The 23672-nt window shown below is 45.7% G+C and overlaps 1 protein-coding gene across 1 annotated transcript in view; it reads left to right on the forward strand.

Moving 5' to 3' along the window:
• The window catches only part of LOC142767763 (uncharacterized), a 61052-nt gene that overhangs the window by 6121 nt on the left and 31259 nt on the right, over window positions 1-23672 (forward strand). Inside the window, exons 2-3 of the mRNA XM_075869993.1 lie at window positions 9683-9899; window positions 23273-23464. Of these exons, the coding sequence (XP_075726108.1) occupies window positions 9683-9899; window positions 23273-23464 (409 nt within the window). The remainder of the gene's footprint in view (window positions 1-9682; window positions 9900-23272; window positions 23465-23672) is intronic.

Consider the following 23672-nt stretch of genomic DNA (forward strand, 5'->3'; position numbering starts at 1 on the left):
ACCTACAAAATTTCCGGCTCCATCGGAATTGCAGCCGCCGCAGCCGCGATTCGATCCCGCGACCTGCGGGTCAGCAGCCCAGCACCTTATCCACTCGACCACCACGGCGAGGCTCGTCTAATATCAGTAATAGATGGGGTTTAACGTCTCCAAACCACGGTATTAATATGAGAGACGCCGTAGTGGAGGGCTCCAGAAATTTCATCCAAACGGTGTTTTTTTTCAACGCGTACCATTCGGTACACGGGTCTCAAGTGTTTTCGCCTCCATCGAAAATGCAGCCGCCATGGCAGGTGTTTGGTCACTTGACCTGTGGGTCAGAAGTCAAGCACGACTGACCCACTGTGGGTCTTTTATAGCGCCTGGCTTTTTAAGCCGACGTTTGAAGCTAGGCTATTCGTACACATAGCTGGTTGTACAGTATATAACCAGAGGCGTCGTTGGCAACGAACGGAAAGCTATACCTCTGGCTAACTACTCAGAACAAAGAGACACTAAAGAGAAAGAATGGATTGTTTTATATTGATAAACAGTAAAGTGCACTCTCAGAACTCAATTGTCATAAGCTTCATTGCCATACGTTCGTTACTAGCGTGAAGTTACATTTTTAAATTTCGCGCCGCAATCCTAATGCGTGGCGGGAGAAATTCCACAATGTATTTTGCGTGGTTTCACGACAAGGGCTCAATGAAATGTTTTGAAACTTGGTGTGCTAAGTCTTTGGCAGCCACGTATTACAACTTCAATTTTATTGATCAGAAGTTACGTAGTAAACAGTAGTCTTTTTCAAAGTGTTACGACATCACAGTGTCTGGTGAGGGAATCTCAAGGTGGCGTCTCCGCGCACAGTTTCTTTCCGCGCGTTTTTTCGCTTACCAAGTGTTGTGTTGTCGTGTCGCGGCAACAGTGGTGTTCTCGGGATTGTGAAATTGCACTTCACTAATACGTGAAAGAGTTTTGCTCTTTAGTGTTCCTTTAAACGAGACCACATTGTGCACGACGGTGGTACACAGCTTATGCTGGCAAACTTCTCTTCGAAAGTCATGATCTCGGACGCTGTGGTCTCATTTCGGTGGAAACGATATGCTGAGGTTCGTGTCTATACTGCACTATCTCGGTGCATATTATCGAACACCAGAGGGTGGAAATTTGTATCGCTTTCTACTACGTCAAGCCTGGTTATCATGTCGTAATTTTGCCACATAATACCTCCTAAAACCTGCACGTTATAACCATGGGTATTACCAATTAGCTGATACCTGTGGCAAAAAAACTACCTAATTTTTTGTAGCATTCATGTTCACAGCACCGGATATCATTTTTTTCGTATTTTTCACTCACAAGCTATAGGAGACTCATGAGCGTCAGCGTACAAAAGGGGCAGGCGTCGTAGTAACATGTGCACACTTGGGCATAGCTAGTGACATCAGCATGAGCGAATGTAACATGTCTTCGTTAAGCTCACTTTGTGCTATATAAGCTCATATTCTGTCATCAGACACTTGATCAAGGGAAAGCAGTAATATTTCGGAATTACAATAAAGTAAGGATATCCAGCATATACATGTCATACAGTGTACCGCCCTACTCTAAGTTAAGGAGGAACTGAGAGAGAGAGAGAAAGAATAGCGAAGACGAGAGTGGACGCGAGCAAACAATCAAAATAATGTACGGTGCGGAAACGTTGCACTTAGCCTAGTCCAATATCTTCACCACCCCAAAAATGTTGAGAAAGGCCCTAATAGATTTATGGTGCGACGAAAGAACGGGTCCAGCAGCATCATTAAGTCAAATCAGATAAGGTGTGCGTAGTCATATATAGCATGGATTGCTATAGCAATCTCCCTGGTAAAAATATGAAATCATTCAATAGCATATTTCTACCTGACAGGTTGCTGTTACCAATAATGCTTCTTGGTGGCGTGCCTTTCCCTCCATTCTTCTACCACACAATATCCGTGAGTAGTATTCTGTTATTTATTTATTTATTTATTTATTTATTTATTTATTTATTTATTTATTTATTTCAAAAATCTTAAGCATGAGCGGGCTGTTACAGTGGTGGGAAAGCAAAATATACAATATTAAAATACAATATAATGTGCAAATTCATTCCAAACGATTCTGAAAAACTTCAGCTGACTTAAAATGAAGAAAAATGCTGTCATCGAGATTGTTTAGCACCGTATTTCCTTGTTCTTGGTACCCTCATATACTTTTGCATGTTGAACGCCACCGCTTTTAGTTCGTTTTAGCATGTTCTTTCTTTTTCTCGTACATCGCCAACAGACGTAGTTTAATGGCTGGGGTGTATACTGCCGCTAAATCATTTGTGACTTGTGTTCGATTCTCGGTGAAGGCAGCCGCATTTCGATGAGGCTTGAAACGCGTGAACACCCGCGCACATAGTTTTAGATGCACGTTAACAAACCCTATAGCCAGTCAAGGCGCCTAGCATCCTACGTTTAATGGGGTTTTTCACCTCGTAATGTTACTCCATTGACGTTTTTTCCTTATCTTTTTGTGCAATCATCTACAACCTCGTTTTCACGTTCATAGCGAGGATTTTGTTAAGGCAGACTTGATACCTTCACAAAGTATGTCGGAGGATAATTGATCAGCTCGTGATTGCATGTAGGCACCACATGAATAAAAACAAGTGAACGTAAAGATTAACAAGATTCACTGCTGTTCTTGTGAAAAGTGAGAAAAAGGAAACGCTTGAGCGTATGTCGAACTAATTCCATACTTACTATGCTACAACGCAAAAACAAGAATTCCGTCATCGTATATTTTTCCAGTGCAAATCATGTTACGGCAAAATTGCTGCAAAACTGTAGGGACTATTAAAACAAACCATATATAAGGTGTGCATATTTCGTCCAAAGACTGATTTATCACCAGGGCTTCTAACGTCAAGAAATGCGCAGTGTACATCGACAATTCGTTCAATTAACCCTTCCAACAGACTGACCCGGGTAGTTGATAGTCCCAGCAAGCTTACTTCGCCCGTGATTTATTAGACCAAAAAACTCCCATGTTATCTACATGAGATATTGTATAAAAATCAGATAAGCCGACTTGTTGGAACAATTTATAGGCCTCGGCAAGACATAATATATTTATGAAGAGCTTCCTGGATATAAATTTTTAAAAAATAACTAACAACGCTGTATGTTCATGCGAAGAAGCTGAAGAATAGGTAAAACATCTTCTATACTGGAACAAAATATCACATTTCCCGTCAGTGGCTAGTACGAAAGCTGCATGGTTTGGATGCACGGTCAGTATTTTGAGCAGAAATTTTTATCTTGTGGGTAATAAAACAGTATTGCACTGCATTGCTTCAAGGTACCATGGTACCAGTCTCAGAAGAATTAGAAACATCAAACAGATAACTAATAAGACAATAAGGTCCATACGAACAGCTATGTTTATTTTATTTTGACGAGACGTGCATGGTACGTTGTGTTTTCTTTGTATTTTCATCCTAATGTGAAAAAGTGTCTGAGTACGTCACCATTGTTCCCAGGGCACGACAATAAAAGGATACTTCCTTTGCAACTGGGGGATTTCTTCTATGTGATATTTATTTTTCGTATACATTATTGAAGGGCAACCATATTTATTGTAGTACGTATTGCAGTACCTAGTTTTTAAATATGTGAATGTATGTTCGCATTTTTTCCTCATTTTCAGTCTTCGTTATCAAAGTCGCAGTCACTAGGGTAAATTACGAGGGTATATAACAAGCAAGAAAAAAGAGGTAGCTAGTGGCCACTTTGTTACAGTTACCGCTAATAAAAGCCCTTGAAAAACAGTGTGTCCTTGACATACAGTCATCCCGCCTCAAATGGCAAACATATTTTATCTTGAAGCAAGTGAAGTTGTTGACCGTGAACTCTAACCACGAGTCGTGTTGCATCAGACTACTAAACTAATTTCACTTTGTTTAACTGACGACGCAGGCACTGCGACGGGCCGGCAACACAGACAAGTTCACAAGTGTGTCGTCATGTCAAAAAGTCAAGTCTGTCTCGGATGCCCTGCCAGAATCAAGACCACAACTCTCTCCTAGTTTCACAGCTGTTGCAAGCGCTACCGCCGCGCCAACGAACTCGGCAATTCGAAGTAGCCTCCAACCAACTTTCGCAAAAACACTTGAGAAAGCACAAACAAGGACGACGGATCTGTCAACAGCATTCGCGCGGATTCGGAAGCAAAATCAGAAGAAACGCGAAGTGAATACCACAAAACGCGGGTACTGGAAGAGTTTACAATCGTCCGGCTTCACCAGTACACTTGCCACTACACTTTTCACGACGTCAGCTGAAGCGAGGACTTCAGAGCAAAGCACAGTCACCAAAAAAGAGGGAGAGGTCCTTGCGAGACGGATGAGCTCGATAAGCTCCCCGGAGGAGGAAAGTTTTCTCAGAACGACAGCTGTCGACCACAGTGGAGAACTGTTCGTTGAACGGGCCCGTTTGACAAGACGTCGCGATGGCCGTCCGAGCATGACAACTCGTGGTTCGTCCCCGCAGCGTAGAGGAGAGGTCGAGACATCTTCAGTGAACTCGACAACAACAAAAATCACTCTCGATGCAAATGAGCACCAGCACTCGGATGACACGGGTGTCATGCGGGTCACGAATACTTTGCTTGAGCAAGTAACTCAAAACACGCAACAAAGAACAGGAACAACAAAAGACCAGAAGACCTTCAATCCTTGTCTTTCGCGATACTTGTTCACTTATGACTTTCTGCAAGCTTCCCTGAATTTCAGTACTTGTAATGTTTCGACGCAACGGCTGCGTTCGAAGAGAGCAGAAGAACGAGATAACAGAATCGTGTTTCCGAGAGTTCAAGATTTCGAAACGTACGATGACAATTTGACTGAGATCACCGCCGAGGCGGCTACTGGTAGTGCCGCCAATACGAAGATGACGCCGGGAGCAGGGATTTCAACATTTGGAGGCGGAATTCTGACTGTAAACTATTCCGTGGTGGTTACAAGAGAAACGCCACCCTTCTACGCAATAGTTCCCGATGGCCTTCTAACTCGAAATCTCGGGACTATTGCTGGGGTAAACAAAAAAGCGTCATCGACTGACGCCAAAATTTCGTCAGCCCAAGCGGCACCAGCCTCAGCGGAAGCAAGATCGCACACTTCAACTAGCGCTCAAGGTCCCTTCAGTCTCCGTGGTGCAATTGTTGTTCGACGCGCCCGCCGGGTAGCCGAAGCAGTGAACACGTTTTCAACCACCATTACGACATCATTAACGAGTAGTGAAGCCCGACTCCGGGACGTTCCAGAGGCTGACGAAACGTCAAGAACACTTTCTCGAGTAGCTGAGAGTGCTCTAGCAAATGTGAGAGCAGAGCTTCCGAGGGATGACTGTCCTTCGGAAGAGCGTTATGTAGACAAGGCAGACGGGGCATCCGCCACAGCCCTGCATGCGGATGTTTCAGGCGCTATGAATACAAGTGGTTTTATAAAAGACGAAGCTTTCGAGCAGTCAGTTCGCTCTCATAAAACGGAGACTACGGAAACAGGCATTAGAAGAAGCGAGAGAAGTTATACAAGTTACAATGCTACTGAATTCTCAAAAATGTTAACTAGCATAAAAGACTTCCAGAAGTCACTCGCGAATTTCAGCGTTAGTGCTTGTGAAGCATGTCTAAATTTTACTAAACGCACAGAGGAAACGAAAGTGGGGGTTCTTTCTGTTCCGCAAGTAGAAGCGATGTCTAGAACAGAACACGTGAAAGTAGAGCACATGAAAAGAAACACAAATGTTGAACCGAACAAAGAAAGGCAGTTTTTTCATGAATTACCCTTCTTGATACAAACACAGAACGTCAACCACAAACAGATTGCAAATAGTGCCGTCAATAGTGGTCAAAATATTAGATGGCTCGCCAGGCATCAAAGGGCACCAGAACCACTACGCGCCATCCGATTGTCATCCACAACTTCTAGTCGGCCTCAAACTGCGCTTGACACTGGTACACAGTCGAGACTCAGAAAAACGCTAATCGAACGGGAAGGTGATAGCGATAATGGTGATCTGCCAACTCCTCTTCGTCTGCACACTCCTCATACTGCAATAACGTATGGAGGATCAAACACAGGCCCCACAATAGCAATGCCAGAGGCAGAGGCTCAATATGTCACCATACCCATGGTAGAACAGAGAACGGAAACTAGGCAGTCTTCTACATGGGCAGATATCATGGTGACTGGAAGTACTCGCTTAACACACGAGCCGAGTAAGACGTCGGTAATGGAGCAAACCACAGCAGTATCATCAGAGGCGGACACGCAGAGCATCGAAACGCGAGAGGAGACGACTACCGAGCATTCCGAAAATTTTTCAGTGGTACTCAATGAAAGTACGACCCTCTTGACATCTGCCGAGTCAAAAGCGAGCACCCTGCAGACAACCTCAGCGAACGACATTCCCGAGCAAAAGGCCGGTTACACAATTCAAGTAACGTTGTCTCCAAGGGGTGTGTACGGGAGTGGTGCATCGACCAATCAGGGCTTTACAATGACAGACGCCGTAAACGCAACACCAAGCATCACAGAGGTGTTAACAGTGCAACCTGAATCGCCACCAATGATTTCAACAGATAAGTCATTTACTGTGCAAGACATCAGTGACGTAGTCACAACGTCTACACAAAGTTCATCTACCATGGTAGCGGCGACCACCGACGTAGAAGTCACGTTCAAATCGATGGCACCAACTGGGGTCGTTGGCACAGAAAAGGCGACGTCATCTATTACATCATCTATGACGTCACAAGAAATTACCATGCTTCACGAAACGGAAGCGGCACCTACGGAACCCAGCCAATCTTCATCTACTTCGAAGTTTTTGAATCCGTCAGCAGGTGGTGTACCTAACTCCGGAATCGATCCTATGGTACGTTTTGCGCAGCGTGACACTGCTTGAACTTTGAATACGTGCCTTGATTGAACATAAGCATTTACTCGGAGCCACTGTGGGGGTACATTGGTAACCTTGCCTGCCTTCTGATCCGAAGGTCACAGATTCAATCGCACTAGTGGTGGTCGCATTTTCTGGTAGGCAAAGTGCTAGAGGCTGCAGTGCCATATGAGGTCCAAGTAATTCAAATTACCAGATTCCTCTGCTATAGCGTGCATCTTCTATGGTTCTATGGTATAGTTCTGCCCTTCAAACCATTAGAATCAGTCCTATACATTTACGAGGGCGTATACTTTTCAAGGGGAGTCAGTAATCACAGCGGTTTTCTAGCAGCCAGGTGCTGTCGCGTCCGTTTTGTTAACGGCAGCTAACGTGATCATCCCCTTTAGTTGCAATGTCTCAAAACGTCTATGCTGCTCGCACTGCAGCAAACAAATAAAACTGCCAGGGTAGCTGAATAACTAGCCTAATTAATACTACACGGCTGATTGTAGGGCTCACTTTGCTTCCTTGAATAAAAGTTTAGGACGCACTATACGGTTTCTGCAGTTCCGAACAACGTGTCGTGTTGAGAAATATTCGATATACCAACGTTTGAAGAGAATTTGACGTCCCAGTTGGAGGTCCGTGTTTCTTAAACGTCGCGTGGTATTTTATAATACGTCAGCCTTAACACGGCCCAACAGTGCAAAACAAAAACAGCGTACCAAAACCAGGTGGGAACGTACTCTTAGAGAACTAAGCAAATTGAACCCAGCTAAGAAGTTATTGAATATGTATGGAGAATGATTTATCAATTTATCTCTAGTTGAGTGAAGCATGTATAGAGTTAAATAGCTCAAACAGAATTACAATTTGGGGAAATTGTGTATTACGATGCCTGTATCCAAGATGTATAGAACTGCCAACTTTTGTAATAATGATACTAAGCGGCTGCGAGAGCTTGAAACAGCAAGTCTGCAGGCGGCTCTCTTCAGCAATGTAATCAGAATGTCACTTTATGTTTACTCTCAAGAGCAAAGGTGAAATACAAAAGTAAAGGCGAAAAAAATCCCAGCATATCAACGGAGCGAATGATGATGAGTGGGGCGAAGCGTCCGTCAGCCCGTCCATGCTTCCATCCGTCCGTCAGTTCTTTCTTGCTTCCACCCGTCTGCGCGACCATCCATGCATTCATCCGTCTGTCCATGCGTCCGTCCAGGAATACCTCCATTCGTGCATCCATCCGTCCACACGTCCATCCGTCCGTCCGTCTGCTAGTCAGCCTTTCTGTCCGTCCGTGCGTCCATCCGTCCATCTAGTGAACACTCCAAGTACCGCCATCTCCCATCTCGCAACCCCTGTGGCACATACCCGCTCAAGAGCGAGTATGTGCCCCCGGTGGGTGGCTACATACATACATACATACATACATACATACATACATACATACATACATACATACATACATACATACATACATACATACATACATACATACATACATACATACATACATACATACATACATACATACATGATTGATATGTGGGGTTTAACGTCCCAAAACCACCATGTGATTATGAGAGACACCGTAGTGGAGGGCTCCGGAAATTTCGACCACCTGGGGTTCTTTAACGTGCACCCAAATCTGAGCACACGAGCCTACAACATTTCCGCCTCCATCGGAAATGCAGCCGCCGCAGCCGGGATTCGAACCCGCGACCTGCGGGTCAGCAGCCGAGTACCTTAGCCACTAGACCACCACGGCGGGGCTACATACATACATACATACATACATACATACATACATACATACATACATACATACATACATACATACATACATACATACATACATACATACATACATACATACATACATACATACATACATACATACATACATACATACATACATACATACATACATACATACATACATACATACATACAAGGGATGGACAGACCAACGCCACAAAGAGCTTCGCCCCCTAAAAATACCACGCATCCTTATGCATTCGCCTAAGACAATTCGCAGGCAAACGCCTTTTCTTTAAGACTATGCTAATCTCCCCCCCCCCCGAATCTTTCTGCAAAAAAGGTATTTTTGCACATTCTCTAAGAGAGTTTGTAAGAGTTTCGCAGTGCTTTCGGGACCAGCCCACCGTGGAACGAGCGATCATGTCTTGTGATGACAACATTAGGTGACGTCAAGTTATGTGGTATTTTAGCCACGTAGCAGCTTTTGGTGATTTTTGATGTCATCACGTGACAACTTTCAAGTCAGTGTTGACGCAGGCAACCTCTTTGCACGTTTCATGAGGCATCCAAGCATTCGCCTTTATTTCTGAGTGGTTTCTTCCGTCTGATGCCCGCAATGACATGCTTGTAACAGTCCGTGCATTTGCAGCACTGGGAAGCACTTCAAACATGAAGACGCGAAACGAAAGTTCGGCAATGAGCTGCTTACTATACATACCCTGCACGGCCTTTTACGAATTGGTGCTCTGTCACTCGTATGCTGTACATACTAAACAAGATCATCGTATCACACTACAGCAGTTGTACACTCTGATTCAGGCCCCGCTTAGAGTGCTAGATATGGTCCCTGTACTGCACATGTTTAGGCTGGCTTCCAAGATATAGCTCGCGAATTTACCAGAACTTGATCAAGACAGTGCCTGCTGTCATTGACGTCCGACACCCTTCCCGCATAATTCTTTTCGACTGATCACGGCACTGTACAGGAAACCGGAAGGAGAGGACCGGAAGTTACGCACACGACGGAGCCACCGGAAGCGTACCCCAGCGTCAATGGCGTCCGCTTGCGACTCGGTCTGAACGCAGACTACGGCGCCTGCGTCCGGGGCAGGGAGTGGCAGTTCCGGGAGCACATCCGGCGACAGCTGAGCGTCTTGCTAAGAGTTCCTCTTCCGGGAGTTAGAAACGTACGCGTGATGCCCGGTGAGAACAACAGCTGTTTTTCTATTATATATATATATATATATATATATATATATATATATATATATATATATATATATATATATATATATATATATATATATATATATATATATATATATATATATATATATATATATATATATATATATATATATATATATATTGTTACGGGGCGAATTGCTACGATACTGAGGATTCGCGTGGAAGAAGAGGCGAACGAGGTTGGCACGAGCGGTGATCAGCCAGATCATTGAGGCAAGATCACAGGGGGATGTTGGAGGGACGTCGACACTTGCAATGGTGGTGACGTTGGCAAGTCTACCAAATTTGGGAGTGATGCGCCTAGCCTTCAGTGTCTCAAACGTGCGGCAGTGTTGTATTACGTCCGCTACAGACGCCAAGCTGTCCTTGCCGATGAGGAAATTGTAGACATCCTCAGCAACCCCTTTGAGAAGATGCCCTACCTTGTCATCTTCTTTCATGCGTGGGTCTACAGACTTGCACAATTTCAGGATCTCTTCAATGTACGTTGTGCATGTTTCACCGGAGACTTGAGCACGCTGCATCAAAGTTTGCTCAGCGCGCTTCTTCTTCATCAATGGGTCCCCGAAGCAGCTCGTTATTTCTTTCTCAAACGCTTCCCAGGTCGTTATTGTTTCTTCGTGGTTTTCAAACCACACCAACGCCGTCCCTTGAAGAAACAATCCGACGTTCGACAACCGGGAGGCCGCATTTCAACAGTTGTATTTACTCACACGGTTGAAGTGTTTCAGCCATTCGTCGACGTCTTCTCCGACCCTCCCTGAGAAGCTTCGTGGTACCATGTGCCGGGGCCACGCAGCGCCAGACGAAGAGTGCGTGGTGTCGCCGTCAGCAATCGGATCCATAGAGAGCGGTGGTAGACCAGCCAGTCGGCGGCTTCGGCGTAGTTCTTGAAGTAGCGCTTCCGTGATCGTTGGCCTTCGATCGCTCCGCTGTACCCAGCACCTCCACCAATCTTGTTACGGTGCGATGGATGCCTTTATTTACAGGAGATGATGAATGCGAGAGTCCAGGGATCTGGCCGATCACCGCTCGTGCCAACCTCGTTCTCCTCTTCTTCCACGCGCATCCTCAGTATCGTAGCAATATATATATATATATATATATATATATATATATATATATATATATATATATATATATATATATATATATATATATATATATATATATATATATATATATATATATATATATATATATATATATATATATATATATATATCATCGTCTAACTCTTTTTCACCCCTTGTTCCTCTGGGTAAAGAAGTTGATGACAGCATAGGGCACATCACACATCATTGGCTGCATTCACAAGGAATGTACTTGAAAGAGAGACGGTAATAGATAGACGAATGGGCAAATTTTTATTGAAGACATGCAGATTAGCAGGTAGGCTTAGGCCACCTTGGTGGTCACAGCAAGGTTTACCGTTTCCCCTACTTTCGGGCCTGCTGAATGGCCCAAACTTGGTCTTCTAGTGCTGAGCTAGCCAGAGCGTGGCGCTAATGCGTCTCAAAGTTGCATCATTCTTTAGAATTATCTGCCACGTACGTAGACGAACCACAAAAGACGCAGCATTCTCTTCATACTAATCCGGTCATAGGATTTTAAATTACGTTATTCCAGACAAAACTACGAAAACCCTCTTTCAGTGGTTAAGACTAGCGACTGCCTATACAAATCATTTTTTTACGTGGAATCTACCGTGCGGAAACACTGGAATGTGAACGTGGATTCGGATTTGCAGACAAAGATGTTTTCCATCTATTTGCCGCATTTTCCACAATATGACACACCTAGACGCCGTCTTAAATCACAATTGGTGGTTTTTGGCCCCTGACCGTTCAGTCGTGAGGAATTTCTGGGCGAGTGGCCAACCAAAGCCTTACCGACGTACCAAATAAACAAGCTAAAACAATTCATTCAAGTGCGAGAAGTAACAGAACAGGGTAACATATGCATATCTCATGGCGCATTCGAGTACAATAAATGCGCCACACATGCTTAGGACATTGATGTTACTATATTTTAATATTGTAACTGGTTATGTGCCTGTCAGTTATTAGAATGTGTTCTCCGCTATGCCGCCCATGTTATTTATAAGTACGATGATTAGAGGTTAATGATGGTATATGCTGCTTTATGGCGCAAGGGCCATTTAATGACCAAACAGCGCCAGGTCATACCAGGCACATTAGTACACAAATATTTATTTTCATTTCCTGCATTTTCATTGACATTATCACAGTGTTACTTAAATTATTTAGTCTATTCTTCGAGAACGCTGGAGCAGCCGATGCCTTAATTCTGCGGCAACATTTTTTTCAACATTATTTCAGCAACATAATTTCAGCATCATCTTCCTTTCGCCCATAAAGTTTTCTAAAATTAACAAAAGGGGACTCTCGAGCCACGATTGTTGAGTGGTCATGGGAATGGTGGGTAGTATATATGAATTCGCATACTCTTCGTAGTTGTGGGCCTCGAATCGCACTTGTGGCTTTGTTTCTTTTTGTGCTTTGGTTTTGTTTCGAAAAGAAGGAAGAACCCTTTCCAACTTCTTGACCTCATTTGAAATCGCAAGCCTAAAGGTTTGACGTGTCGAAACGCAACTGCTGAACATTTGCCGATTTTCGTTTCATGACAAAAAAACTTCAAGCCGCGTGAACCCGAATGGCGCCAGGAGTACGAATATCAGACAAATCTCTGTACTACTTATCGTTCTCGTGCTCGCTGAAGCGCCATATCTTGCAGCTCCCACAGACACTAGCGCCTGAGTTCCCTCTAGTGTATTATTAGCAAACTGTATTCATTCGCCTAAGAAGAATTCAATAAAAAAAGCCATCTTCCTTTCTGTTTAGGTCGGTGTATTCAGCCAGCCCTACCACCCTTTCAAAACTTTCTGCTCCTGGAAATTTCTGCACTGTCTTCGCGATCAGCCAACCTTTTACCAAGCAATGATGCCGCGTGATGACTTCATCCGGTGATGCTACGTAAAGTGACGTCATTCTGACGTCTCATTGTCGCATTCTAATTGGAGTATGTGACATCATGGTGACGTAATACAGCGACGTCATCTACCGATAATAACTTTTTTTCATCCCTCATGTCGTCTCAGACAACGAAGGGTGCCAAAGAGGACGGTCAACTTTCGCTTTTGATAGGCGATTTGAAGCTTTCGCCTTAGATCGCTTACCTCCATCCATCCATACATCAGACATTTTCTCAAACGTCCGGCACCGAATACAAAAAAAATATCATGGGTGAATATGTTGCGTGACTTACACTCACTCAATGCCACGTAACAACCAGTCACTTGACTGGAACGCGGCAGCGAATGCTGCAACGCGGCGTCATTCAACCTTCACAAAGTCTATGGGCCTCACCTGTAGTGCTCGTTGAAAAAAAGGATGGTTCCATTCGCTTCTGCGTGGATTACCGGCGCCTAAATAAGACCACTCGAAAAGCCGTGTATCCTTTACCCAGGATTGACGATGCCCTTGATACTTTACAAGGTGCCGAGTTTTTTTTTCATCATTAGATTTGCGCTCAGGGTGCTGGCAGGTCCCCCTTGCAGATGCCGATCGACCAAAAACAGCCTTCGTGACACCGGACGGTCTATATGAGTTTAATGTCATGCCCTTCGGCCTCTGCAACGCGCCTGCCACCTTCGAGCGCATGATGGACTCGGTTCTTCGGGGTTCGAAATGGCAAATCTGTCTCTGCTATCTCGACAATATTGTCGTCTTTGCGCCAGATTTTGGAACACATCTTGAGCGCCTCAAACACGTCCTCACGTGCCTGAAGAATGCTCAGCTCCAACTCAACCTCAAGAAGTGTCACTTCGCTGCTCGGCAACTTACGATTCTCGGGCACGTCGTATCAAAGGACGGTATACTTCCAGACCCGGCTAAGTTACGTGCTGTCGCCGACTTCCCCAAACCAACGACTATGAAGCAGTTACGGAGCTTCGTGGGGTTATGCTCCTACTTTCGCCGGTTCGTGCGCAACTTCGCCTCTATCATTGCGTTTTTGACCGAACTTATAGGCAGCACCACTGATATTTCGTCATGGTCTTCTGAGTGTGACCAAGCCTTCTGTACCCTTCGTCGTCTCCTCACTTCGCCACCAATACTGCGTCACTACGATCCTACGGCAGCAACTGAGGTCCACACCGACGCAAGTGGTGTCGGCCTCGGTGCGGTTCTCGCGCAACGCAAGCCTGGATTCGCCGAGTATGTCGTCGCCTACGCCAGCAGAACTCTCACCAAGGCTGAATCAAACTACAGCGTCACCAAGAAGGAATGCTTGGCGATCGTTTGGGCGCTTGTCAAGTTCCGCCCATACCTTTATGGCCGTGCTTTTGATGTAGTAACGGACCACCACGCATTATGCTGATTATCTTCGCTTAAGAACCCATCGGGTCGTCTTGCCCGTTGGGCTCTTCGGCTTCAAGAATATGACATTCGCGTTGTATATCGTTCCGGCCACAAGCATACCGATGCTGATGCACTGTCACGATCTCCCCTATCCCCGGACATTGCATCTGTTTCCTCGGACAACACGTTGTCAGCTCTTGACGAGGACACCATCTCTTCTGCACAACGCAATGACCCATGGATCGCTTCGCTTCTTGACGCGTTATCCGAGGCACCGACACTTCCCACCACTCGAACCCTGCGCCGCCAGGCTCCGCACTTCAGTATTCGGGATGGCCTTTTGTACCGGCGCAACTATTCAGCAGATGGTAGTAAATGGCTACTAGTCATTCTCCGAACGCTGCGCTCTACCATCTGCGCGTCGCCGACCCGCAATGTGCTCACGCCAGTGTTTTCAAGACCTACGAGCGCCTACGAAAAAGGTATTACTGGCGCGGAATGTTTACCTTCGTCCGCCAGTTCATTCGCGGCTGCCACGAATGTCAGCGGCGGAAAAGCCTGCCACATCCTGCTACAAGTTCATTGCAGCCACTTCCATGCCCAGACCGCCCATTCGACCGCGTAGGAATTGACCTCTACGGACCACTACCATTAACAACGGCAGGCAACCGATGGGCTATCGTGGCAGTGGATCATCTAACACGGTACGCTGAAACTGCTGCTCTGCCCACAGCTGCAGCACAAGACGTCGCAACTTTCATACTCAATCGTTTTGTGGTTCGTCATGGTCCTCCTCGAGAACTCCTCAGTGACCGAAGGCGTGTTTTCCTCTCCGATGTAATCCAAGCACTTCTTCAACAGTGCCATATTGTGCACCGGAAAAGTACAGCCTACCACCCACAGACGAACGGCTTGACTGAGCGGTTTAATCGTACTCTGGGGGACATGCTCGCTACGCATGTCGCTTCTGATCAAACAAACTGGGACCTCGTTCTCCCATTTGTGACATACGCGTATAACACCGCAACGCAAGTCACTGCCGGATTTTCCCCATTTTTTCTCCTGTATGGTCGCCAACCATCGCACACCATCGACACTTTACTGCCATACTCGCCAGATCCCTCGGAATGCAAGCCTGTCTCGGAAGCCGCTCGTTACGCAGAAGAGTGCCGCAAGCTAGCCAAGCGGCTTACTACATCCGACCAACAGCGCCAGAAGGAGACCCCTGACGACGACCATCGTTCTGCACCAACGTTCGTTCCTGGAGCACTTGTATGGCTTCATGTACCGCCCTGCGCCCCTGGTGTATCACCCAAGCTACTCTCTAATTATCATGGACCCTACCGCGTGGTCGAGCGTACTTCACCCGTGAACTACGCCATTGAACCCCTCACGCCACCGAGCGACCGTCGTCGGCGTGGACGTGATATAGCTCACGTAAACCGTCTGAAGCCCTACTTTGACCCGCTTGTCCCCACGTGTTAAATTGCCAGGATGGCTTCAACTTTTTCGCCGGGGGTAATTGTAGTGAATAAGAAAGACGTTGATACCATCAGGTCAGCTATCATCAACACAAGAAAAAGGCACGAGATCGGCGAACAAGCACCGTCATCTGGGTCCACCTGCGTTCCTTTAGAGCTACCACCCGCTTGCTCAGTCCTTCAATAAACCCCCTTTACAATGATATTTATGCCGTCTCGCAATGCAATCTGAATGAACCGTACGTCCGTGCCAAATGCCCAAATGCACACATCATCTGCATATAAAGAGTATTTCAACCTAGAAGGCAGTCTTTTAGCTAAATCAGCCATAGAGCACAGTTGAAAAGAAAAGGGCTGAGTACGCTTCCTTGTGGCACTCCCTGTCTGACGACGTGTTCCGCACTCTATCCTTCGCTTGTCTGAATGAATATTTCGTGACCTGATAAAAATTTAGATATCCACCGCAAAGACCTGCCAGACAGTCTAATTTCCAACATACTCAGCAAAACATGAGAGTGACTGACTGTGTCGAATGCCCTTTTGATGTCTGAGAACACTGCGACCGTCAAACTACCACAGGCGCGTTCATGCTCCACATACGTTACTATGTCCAGTTTTGCATCCATCATGCATGTCTGTTTCCTAAAACCTGTTAAGCAGTGGGAGAATACACCGGAGAACACACGAACTTCAACGGCGACGCATCAATTGCAGATGTTTTAATTCATGGTAGGTATGTTATCTACACTGCAAATATACCCACATGAAAATTCATGAGCTTACTCAGTAGTAATTCAAACTATCTATAAAAAAGCCCCCCTAAAAAATTATTTTCCTTCCATGACACAAATCGTTTTTGTACATTTCCAGTCGCTTTCTTACGGTTCGTATGCGGATATTTTACGACGGTGTGATATAAATGCATAAGACAGTAGTCCATACTAATACTTTATTTCCGCTTCACAAAAATATGAGCATGAACACACATTTTACCATTTAGATGAGACTAAAGAGTGCAAAAACTAAATCTCATGTCCTCACTTTTGATTCACGTTTAGGCACAGGTTGGCAAACTCACTCATAAGTCGACTCACTCAACTCAGATCTAGCAGTGTGTCTTATTCAGAGTGAGTCCGGGTGAGTTATACTTTGGTGAGTTTGAGCTCGAGTGAGTCCTGTTGATAACAAAAGTTAGTGAGTCTGTGTCCCTGAGAGTCTGCTTGAGTTTTTTGGGCGAGTCTGAGCCGAGTGAGCTGAAAGCAGAAAATATATTTATCATTAAATCAAAGTGCGACACACTTTTTTGCCGAACTATGCGTTTAGATCATGTTACACTGTAGCTCCACATTTAATTCATTTAAATAAGTTTAGCAAACGAATAACCACCTGCCGCAATAAATATTGCATCATAGTGGAATTCAACTAAAAAATACGGAACGAAAAAAAATCTTACGGACACTGTGGAACGTTGTGCTATGTTCGTGAGTTTCTCTATTTCTTGCTGTTTTTTGCGCTATAGTCTATGATTCCAAACCAAGTCACCGAACAAACCACTCTTTCGTAACTATTGCGCTGCAAGAAAAACTCAAATGACCCAATTGGCGCGTTCTTTCGCTCCGACGACACAGTCGGACCTGCCGATGAAGTAATTTGCCGCAAAAAGAGGGGAATGATTTTTCGCTGTCCTTTCAACGAGCTCTGGAAACTTCTTCAGGGTGATAACCGAGTCGCTAGATTAAAGGAGTTCGTTCCCTTGTAAATCGACTGCCGGAAAGTTGTTTAAAATCCTTCAAGTACGGGTGGAGTTGCAGGCATTTGCCGCAAACTACAAATGAATTCTCTCTCCTTTCATACCAGCCACTGCGTTGAAAGTTACCCTAAGGGTCATTACAAAGTCGTAAGACACTATGACCGTTCATTATAGGTGTGTCTACTGGCCGTTGTCTAAGGAAGCTAACGTCTAAGGAAGCTAACTCGGGACGGCATTATGCTCTCCCATAGTAGAGTACGATGTACTCTATAAATCGTTAAACACTTTTTCTAAGCACACTGGCCGTTTTTCCCGAGGCCGCTTCGCCTGCCTTCTCATTGTGGCTTGTGCCTACTGTCTTTAGAGCAATCGCTTTGAGGCGGTTGCAGCAGGTCGTCGCCGTCGCGCTCTTTTCTCGATTTTGGAGCGACTGTACAAAGAACTACTATCTGTTTTGTCGGAGGAACTCTTCTTTCTCGGTGAGGAGGAATTCCTTCGACACTGGTCCTGCCCTTTTGTGTTCATCTGCGAGAGATGTGTAAAGCTTGTTTTCAGGCCTGTCTGGTTTTGGTAGGTTAATGTTTGTTTAGTACTCGCCCTAATACCCTGTAAATACTAAGTATATACCTAACATATGGATCTTTACATTTCATTTGTGTGTTCTTTGTTCACCGTGTAATATACATATGTAAACATACCTTTTTGTAACAATTTTTGGCGTGCCTGTGTATGTTGTGTTCCGTGTACATATGTAAAAATAACTTTTTTCACAATTTTTGGTGTGTCTGTAGATATTGTGTTCCTTCACGATGTTTTGTTGGATTGTCATTGATGTTCACTGTTCGTGGGAATGAATTTCTCTAAACACAGGTTGCAGTTACGTAATCGAGATGACTCACTGTTCTCTCATGGTAGAGTACAAAGTACTCAAAATTGTTAAACTCTTTTTCTAAACATAGCTGTGCTCGCATATTTGTTTGGTTTTTTTCCTGGGACGGCTCTACGCTCGGCCATAGTAGGGCATCTTGTACTGAAAATCGTTCAACACTTTTCCTAAATACCTTAAGCACTCCCTGTTTTTTTTTTTTTCTAACACTTGGCTTACTACCAGTGTGAACCAAGGAGGTCATGACCAGAATTGGAGATAGACGGATGGGTGAATGGATGTACTCGACTGTGCCCTCTAGATCGGGCGGTGGCTCACGCCACCTAGCCAGTAATTTCACCATGTAAGTCAGTGTTCCATCATGTAATTTTACCAGTAATTTCACCAGTAATTTCTTCAATTTAAGTAATTTCACCATGTGTTTAAGGATTGAATTTCACTCGCGCCTTGATTGTAGCCACCAATCAGTTAGCCTCCTCCTGGTTATTTCTCCCATTTAATGCCTATTTTGCCTTCACTGTCCCTAAACCCCATTGCTTTGAAAAATTTCGCGCCATTATCCTAGACTATAGCGTGAAGCACTTTACAGAAAATTATTAAATGTTCAGCCGTTTCTTCCTCCTCTCCACACGTGCTACATACCATGTCCGTGCCTTCGTATTTGGCTCAGTACGTCTAGGTCCGCAATACTCCCTTTCTGGCCTCAAACAGCAGAGAACTACCCCGAGACTTATCGTAGATTTTTTGTTTTGCAATTTCTTGCTTGAGAGTTTGGTAGGTCTCCAGTGAAGATTTCGTAAGCATTCCAATCTTCCACATGTCCCTCTGTGTTTCCTTCACCTTCTTCTTAACCTGTTCTGCCTTTTGGCTTGGTATTCTGCTGTTGTCTAAATACTTGCTTGACAATTGTCGAGTACCCTTCCTCCATTAGGTGTCAAATTTTTCTATGTACAATTAGCTGAAAACATTCCTAGCTCAACCCTCATCTCCCATTTTCTCAGTCGCTCAAGTCTATCTAGCTGCTAGCTTCCCTGAACTCAAACGATGTCCATCCCATGTCACCTTGTACCCCCTCGTTTGCAGTATTCCCGTGTGCTCCTAAAGCAAGTCTACTTATGCCACGTTGTTTAATTTCCAATCTTGCTTGAACATCTGATTTCATGCTCAAGACCGCATTACCGAATGTCAAACCCGAGACCATGCTACCTTTCCATATCCCTCTCACAACGTGATCCTTGTTGTAGTTCCACAGTGCCCCTTTTTTCATTACAGCTGCATTCCTGTTACCCTTAGTCATTACATATATTTCGTGCTCCCATAGGTACTCAGCCCCATCATTTATGCATACGCCCAAATATTTGTATTTATCCTCTATTTCTAGCATGACTTCCTGTGTCTTATGGTCTCTGCCTTGGTTAACATTAAAAGTCATGATGGCCGATTACCACGGATGTCTATCAATCCCTGCAGATCTTCCTTGTTGTCGGCTATTATTACTATATCATCTGCATACAACAATACTGGTAATGACTGTTCAATGTGTTTTCCTTCCTTCGTAAAGGAGAGGCTGAAGCCGAGTCGACTACCCTCTAACTTGGCTTCTAATCTCTGTAGATACAGCATAAATAACAAAGATGACAAGGGACATCCCTGTCGAAGCCCGCGTTGTATCTCTATAGGTTAAGATACCTGTTCTTTCCGTTTGGTAACTACCTTGTTACCCGCGTTCGGGCACACCACGACACCTCGTGGTGGCAGCAGTAACTGTGCAGCTTACGATGCGTAAGCCAGCCAATGACCGTGGACTTCCGGTTTGAGAAGTCGTTTGGTTCGCTCAGAGAGTGCTGTAGTGTCACAACTCCTCGAAGCTGGTGGGCAGCCAGGACGTGGCTGATGTACTAGCTAGGCGGTGATGACCCTTGCGAGAGACGCTCGACGCCAAGTTTATGAATTCAGCCATGATTTTTTTGTTTCTGTGTGGTTGGGAAAAAATACGTGGCATGACAAACGACCGATGGTCATTGGCAGCCTAACCATTGGCAAGACAGTGGCACAACAGCGTCGGTATGTTATCTGGTGCGTGCAGCGCTATTGTATTTGGACGACATGTTTGCAGGATCCTTGCCTACCTATGGGTAGTGATATCTGACTGTGTACAATACGCCTTTGAGTAATAAGGCTCAGAGGACAAAGGCATCTTAATCTTCTTGTAAGTAACCGTTCTGATCACCCTACCCATGCAAAAAAATGGCAGCATATCCACGGGGTGAATGACGGCGAGTGAGGCGAAGCATCCGTCCACCCATTTTTTTCTTGCATCCGTCCGTCCATGCGTCCGTCTGTGTGACCGTCCATGCGTCCATCCGCCCGTCCGTGCGTTCGCCTGTTCGTGCGTCCGTCCCTGCGTTCGTCCATACATCCACCCCTGCGTCTGTTCATGCATCCATCCATGCATCTGTCTATGTGTCCGTTCGTCCATCTAGTCAACACTCCAAGTACCACCATCTCGCATATTTTATCATACATTCCGCATATAGAAGCACCGCCATCCAGCAGACATTCCAAGGACTAAACGAAAGGTTTTACCTGCACACTTTCTTACGGCTTGCGCTTCGTGTCTACTTCCCACCTTTAACTACCTCGAGTTCATGGTATATACTAGTTCACTGTATTCATGGCACTGCGGCCCAACGCTCACTGAACCTTTCTAAAACCAAGGAGGTTATGCCAAGCGAGTATAACGTAGCAACCCTTTATTGTCAGATAGTGCCCAATGTACATGCCAATGGCTGCTAATAGGGAATGAGAGACGGGAGAATTTGGGTTTCAGTTAACGCACACGCTGCGAATTTTTTATTGTTCAACAACGCTCAGGAGAAATCTCCCACCGGCACCACCTTGCAGGTCAAAGCATAAGCCTGGTTGCGCACTACGACCATGACGAGGGACGTACGGGTGCCACTTTAAGGAGCTTGGCTCCTGAAATAACTATGAACGTTCTTCTCGAAAAGAACTCTGATAGGATGCGGAGCAGCAGCGGTGGGCATAGCGTTGACCCAGTTGAAACAGGTGTCGACGCGGGTTCCGGAAGACCAGTTTGAATCGAAACTCGGTGTAGCGTTTACTTGAGTAAAGGTCTGCTTGAAACGCAAAGACACGGGAGTTCAGTATGGTTTCGCGTGAGTTTCGTTGCTAATAAATGAGTCGAAAGAGCAAACAGATTTAGTTGCGCGTCCACAGCAGCCATACCGACGCAGCCTTCTATTGGGAATGACTTGCAGGTTGCGTCTGTAAGGCTTCTGCGGACGTGAATGGATGGATGGTAAAACTTTATGTCGTCAGAAAGCAACTGCGGACGATTCCGTGTTAGATGGCGATCAACCCAAGGTTGGCGGTGACCTGTGTGGCCCACTCCACGACCCTTATAATTGGAAGACTGGGTCTGAGCTGATCAACATGGCCTCCTAGTGCTCAAGAGAGGGATCACGCATAATATCCTGCGGACGTGCAACTAAATCTGTCTCTGCCTATTGTTTCCACTCGACGAGCACTCGTGCGTCGTGCGTGGTGAAAAGAATGAACTGAGAGAAATGTGTTGTGAGCGGCAGAGGAGACAGCAGCTGCTGCGGATGAGAGAAAGAGAGTTACTTCAACGCACAGCCGCGACTTGACCTACTTGGCACCACTGTAATACCTGCGGCGAGAGAATTGGTGTGGACGTACGGGACAGCGTTACCCAAACTAATCAGAGCTGCTTCACATCTAATGATTTCTGCACCCAACCTGGTTTTGCGCTGCCTCAGAAGCTTTCTGCCCCTCGCGTGGTCGAGTAATCCCTCCGGGTTTCGTCCCCTCTTGACAATGACTCTTTGTCCACTTGGACTATGACGTCATAATGTAATGTTATGTTAAGTGTCATCATGACGCAACCTACTTTGACGACCTGTGGTGTCATCATGACGTTACGAGGGGACGTCATGATGATGATCATTTTTCACCTCACTAGTGTTGACACCAACTTCAACGACAATGCACCGAGATTCATAAGGCATCTAAGTGATAAGCATTTAAAAATTGCTTCAAAGACAGTTTAGGTGTTCCGGGCTGGTTGTTTGGTTAGTTACGAAACTTTATTGTGGCCCTTCAAGGCGCGCGTTAGCGCGCAGTGGGCGACTCTCACGTCGGGACCGTTAGGCCAAGTCTTTCGGCCACTCCGTGGGCCTGCTGGACGGCCCAAGGTTGGTCGGCCAGGAGGGAGTTGCGTAGGGTGGCCTCCCACCTGACCGAACCGGAATACTGTCTGCGTTGGTGTACATTGCCTGGCATTCCACGAGCATGTGCGCCAGCTTGACTACGTCCCCACATGCGGGGCAAGCATCATTGGGGATCACATCAGGATAAAAAGCGTGAAGGGAGCTCAGGTTAGGGTACGTGTCAGTTTGCAGTAGTCTGAGCGTAAGGGCCTGTGGCCTATCAAGTTTTGGATTAGGGAGTGGAGATAGTCTTCGCACGAGGTAAAAATGTTTTGTTATTTCATTGTATGCGTGGCAGGTGCGTCCCTGTTTTCCACAACCTCGTTGTGCTCGAATCTTTGCCCGGAACCAGCGTGGTCTGTTAGCGCACGCATGGTCTCGTGACCAGACTCGTTGAGATTAGGCGGAACAGAGCACCTCAGATCTGTCCAACATGTGCTAGAAACCAAAAGAGCACGCAATGGTCCAAATTAATCTTGAGAATCTGCTACGAGGTGGCTCATAGTAACATTTTCACCTTGGCACTAACTAAATTTTGGAAGTTGGTGCATTACTGCATGCATCTGTTTCCTTCAGGTAGTATCATCGTGGAAGCCGTAATGGTTCCCGTAAAGACGTCATTGCTGGAAGTTGACAAGTCAGCCCTGCTGGCGGCTCGAACGGACCTCCAGGATCGCATCGACCGGGGCACAGTCGAAGTCACAGACTTGGACGGCAACCGACTTCCCATCTTCACCAGCACTATCTACTCGCTTCAGCCACCACGTGGTAAGTGTCGTACACAACTGTATCATGTAAATGACCGTTTCTGAAGTAACCCTTGCAAACAAGCATTGTGTGCAAAATTCTCAATTACCGCCAGGTTGACGAATTACGGGGCTTTTAAAGAGCAGTCGATACTTCAAAGAAACTGACTGGCAGTTAGGTCCTAGCACCAAAGACAGAAGGGAGGTGTTGGCAGATCTAGTTGGCATTC

This window comes from Rhipicephalus microplus, chromosome 7 (assembly GCF_043290135.1).
Source record: "Rhipicephalus microplus isolate Deutch F79 chromosome 7, USDA_Rmic, whole genome shotgun sequence".
Taxonomy (NCBI): Eukaryota; Metazoa; Arthropoda; class Arachnida; order Ixodida; family Ixodidae; genus Rhipicephalus; species Rhipicephalus microplus.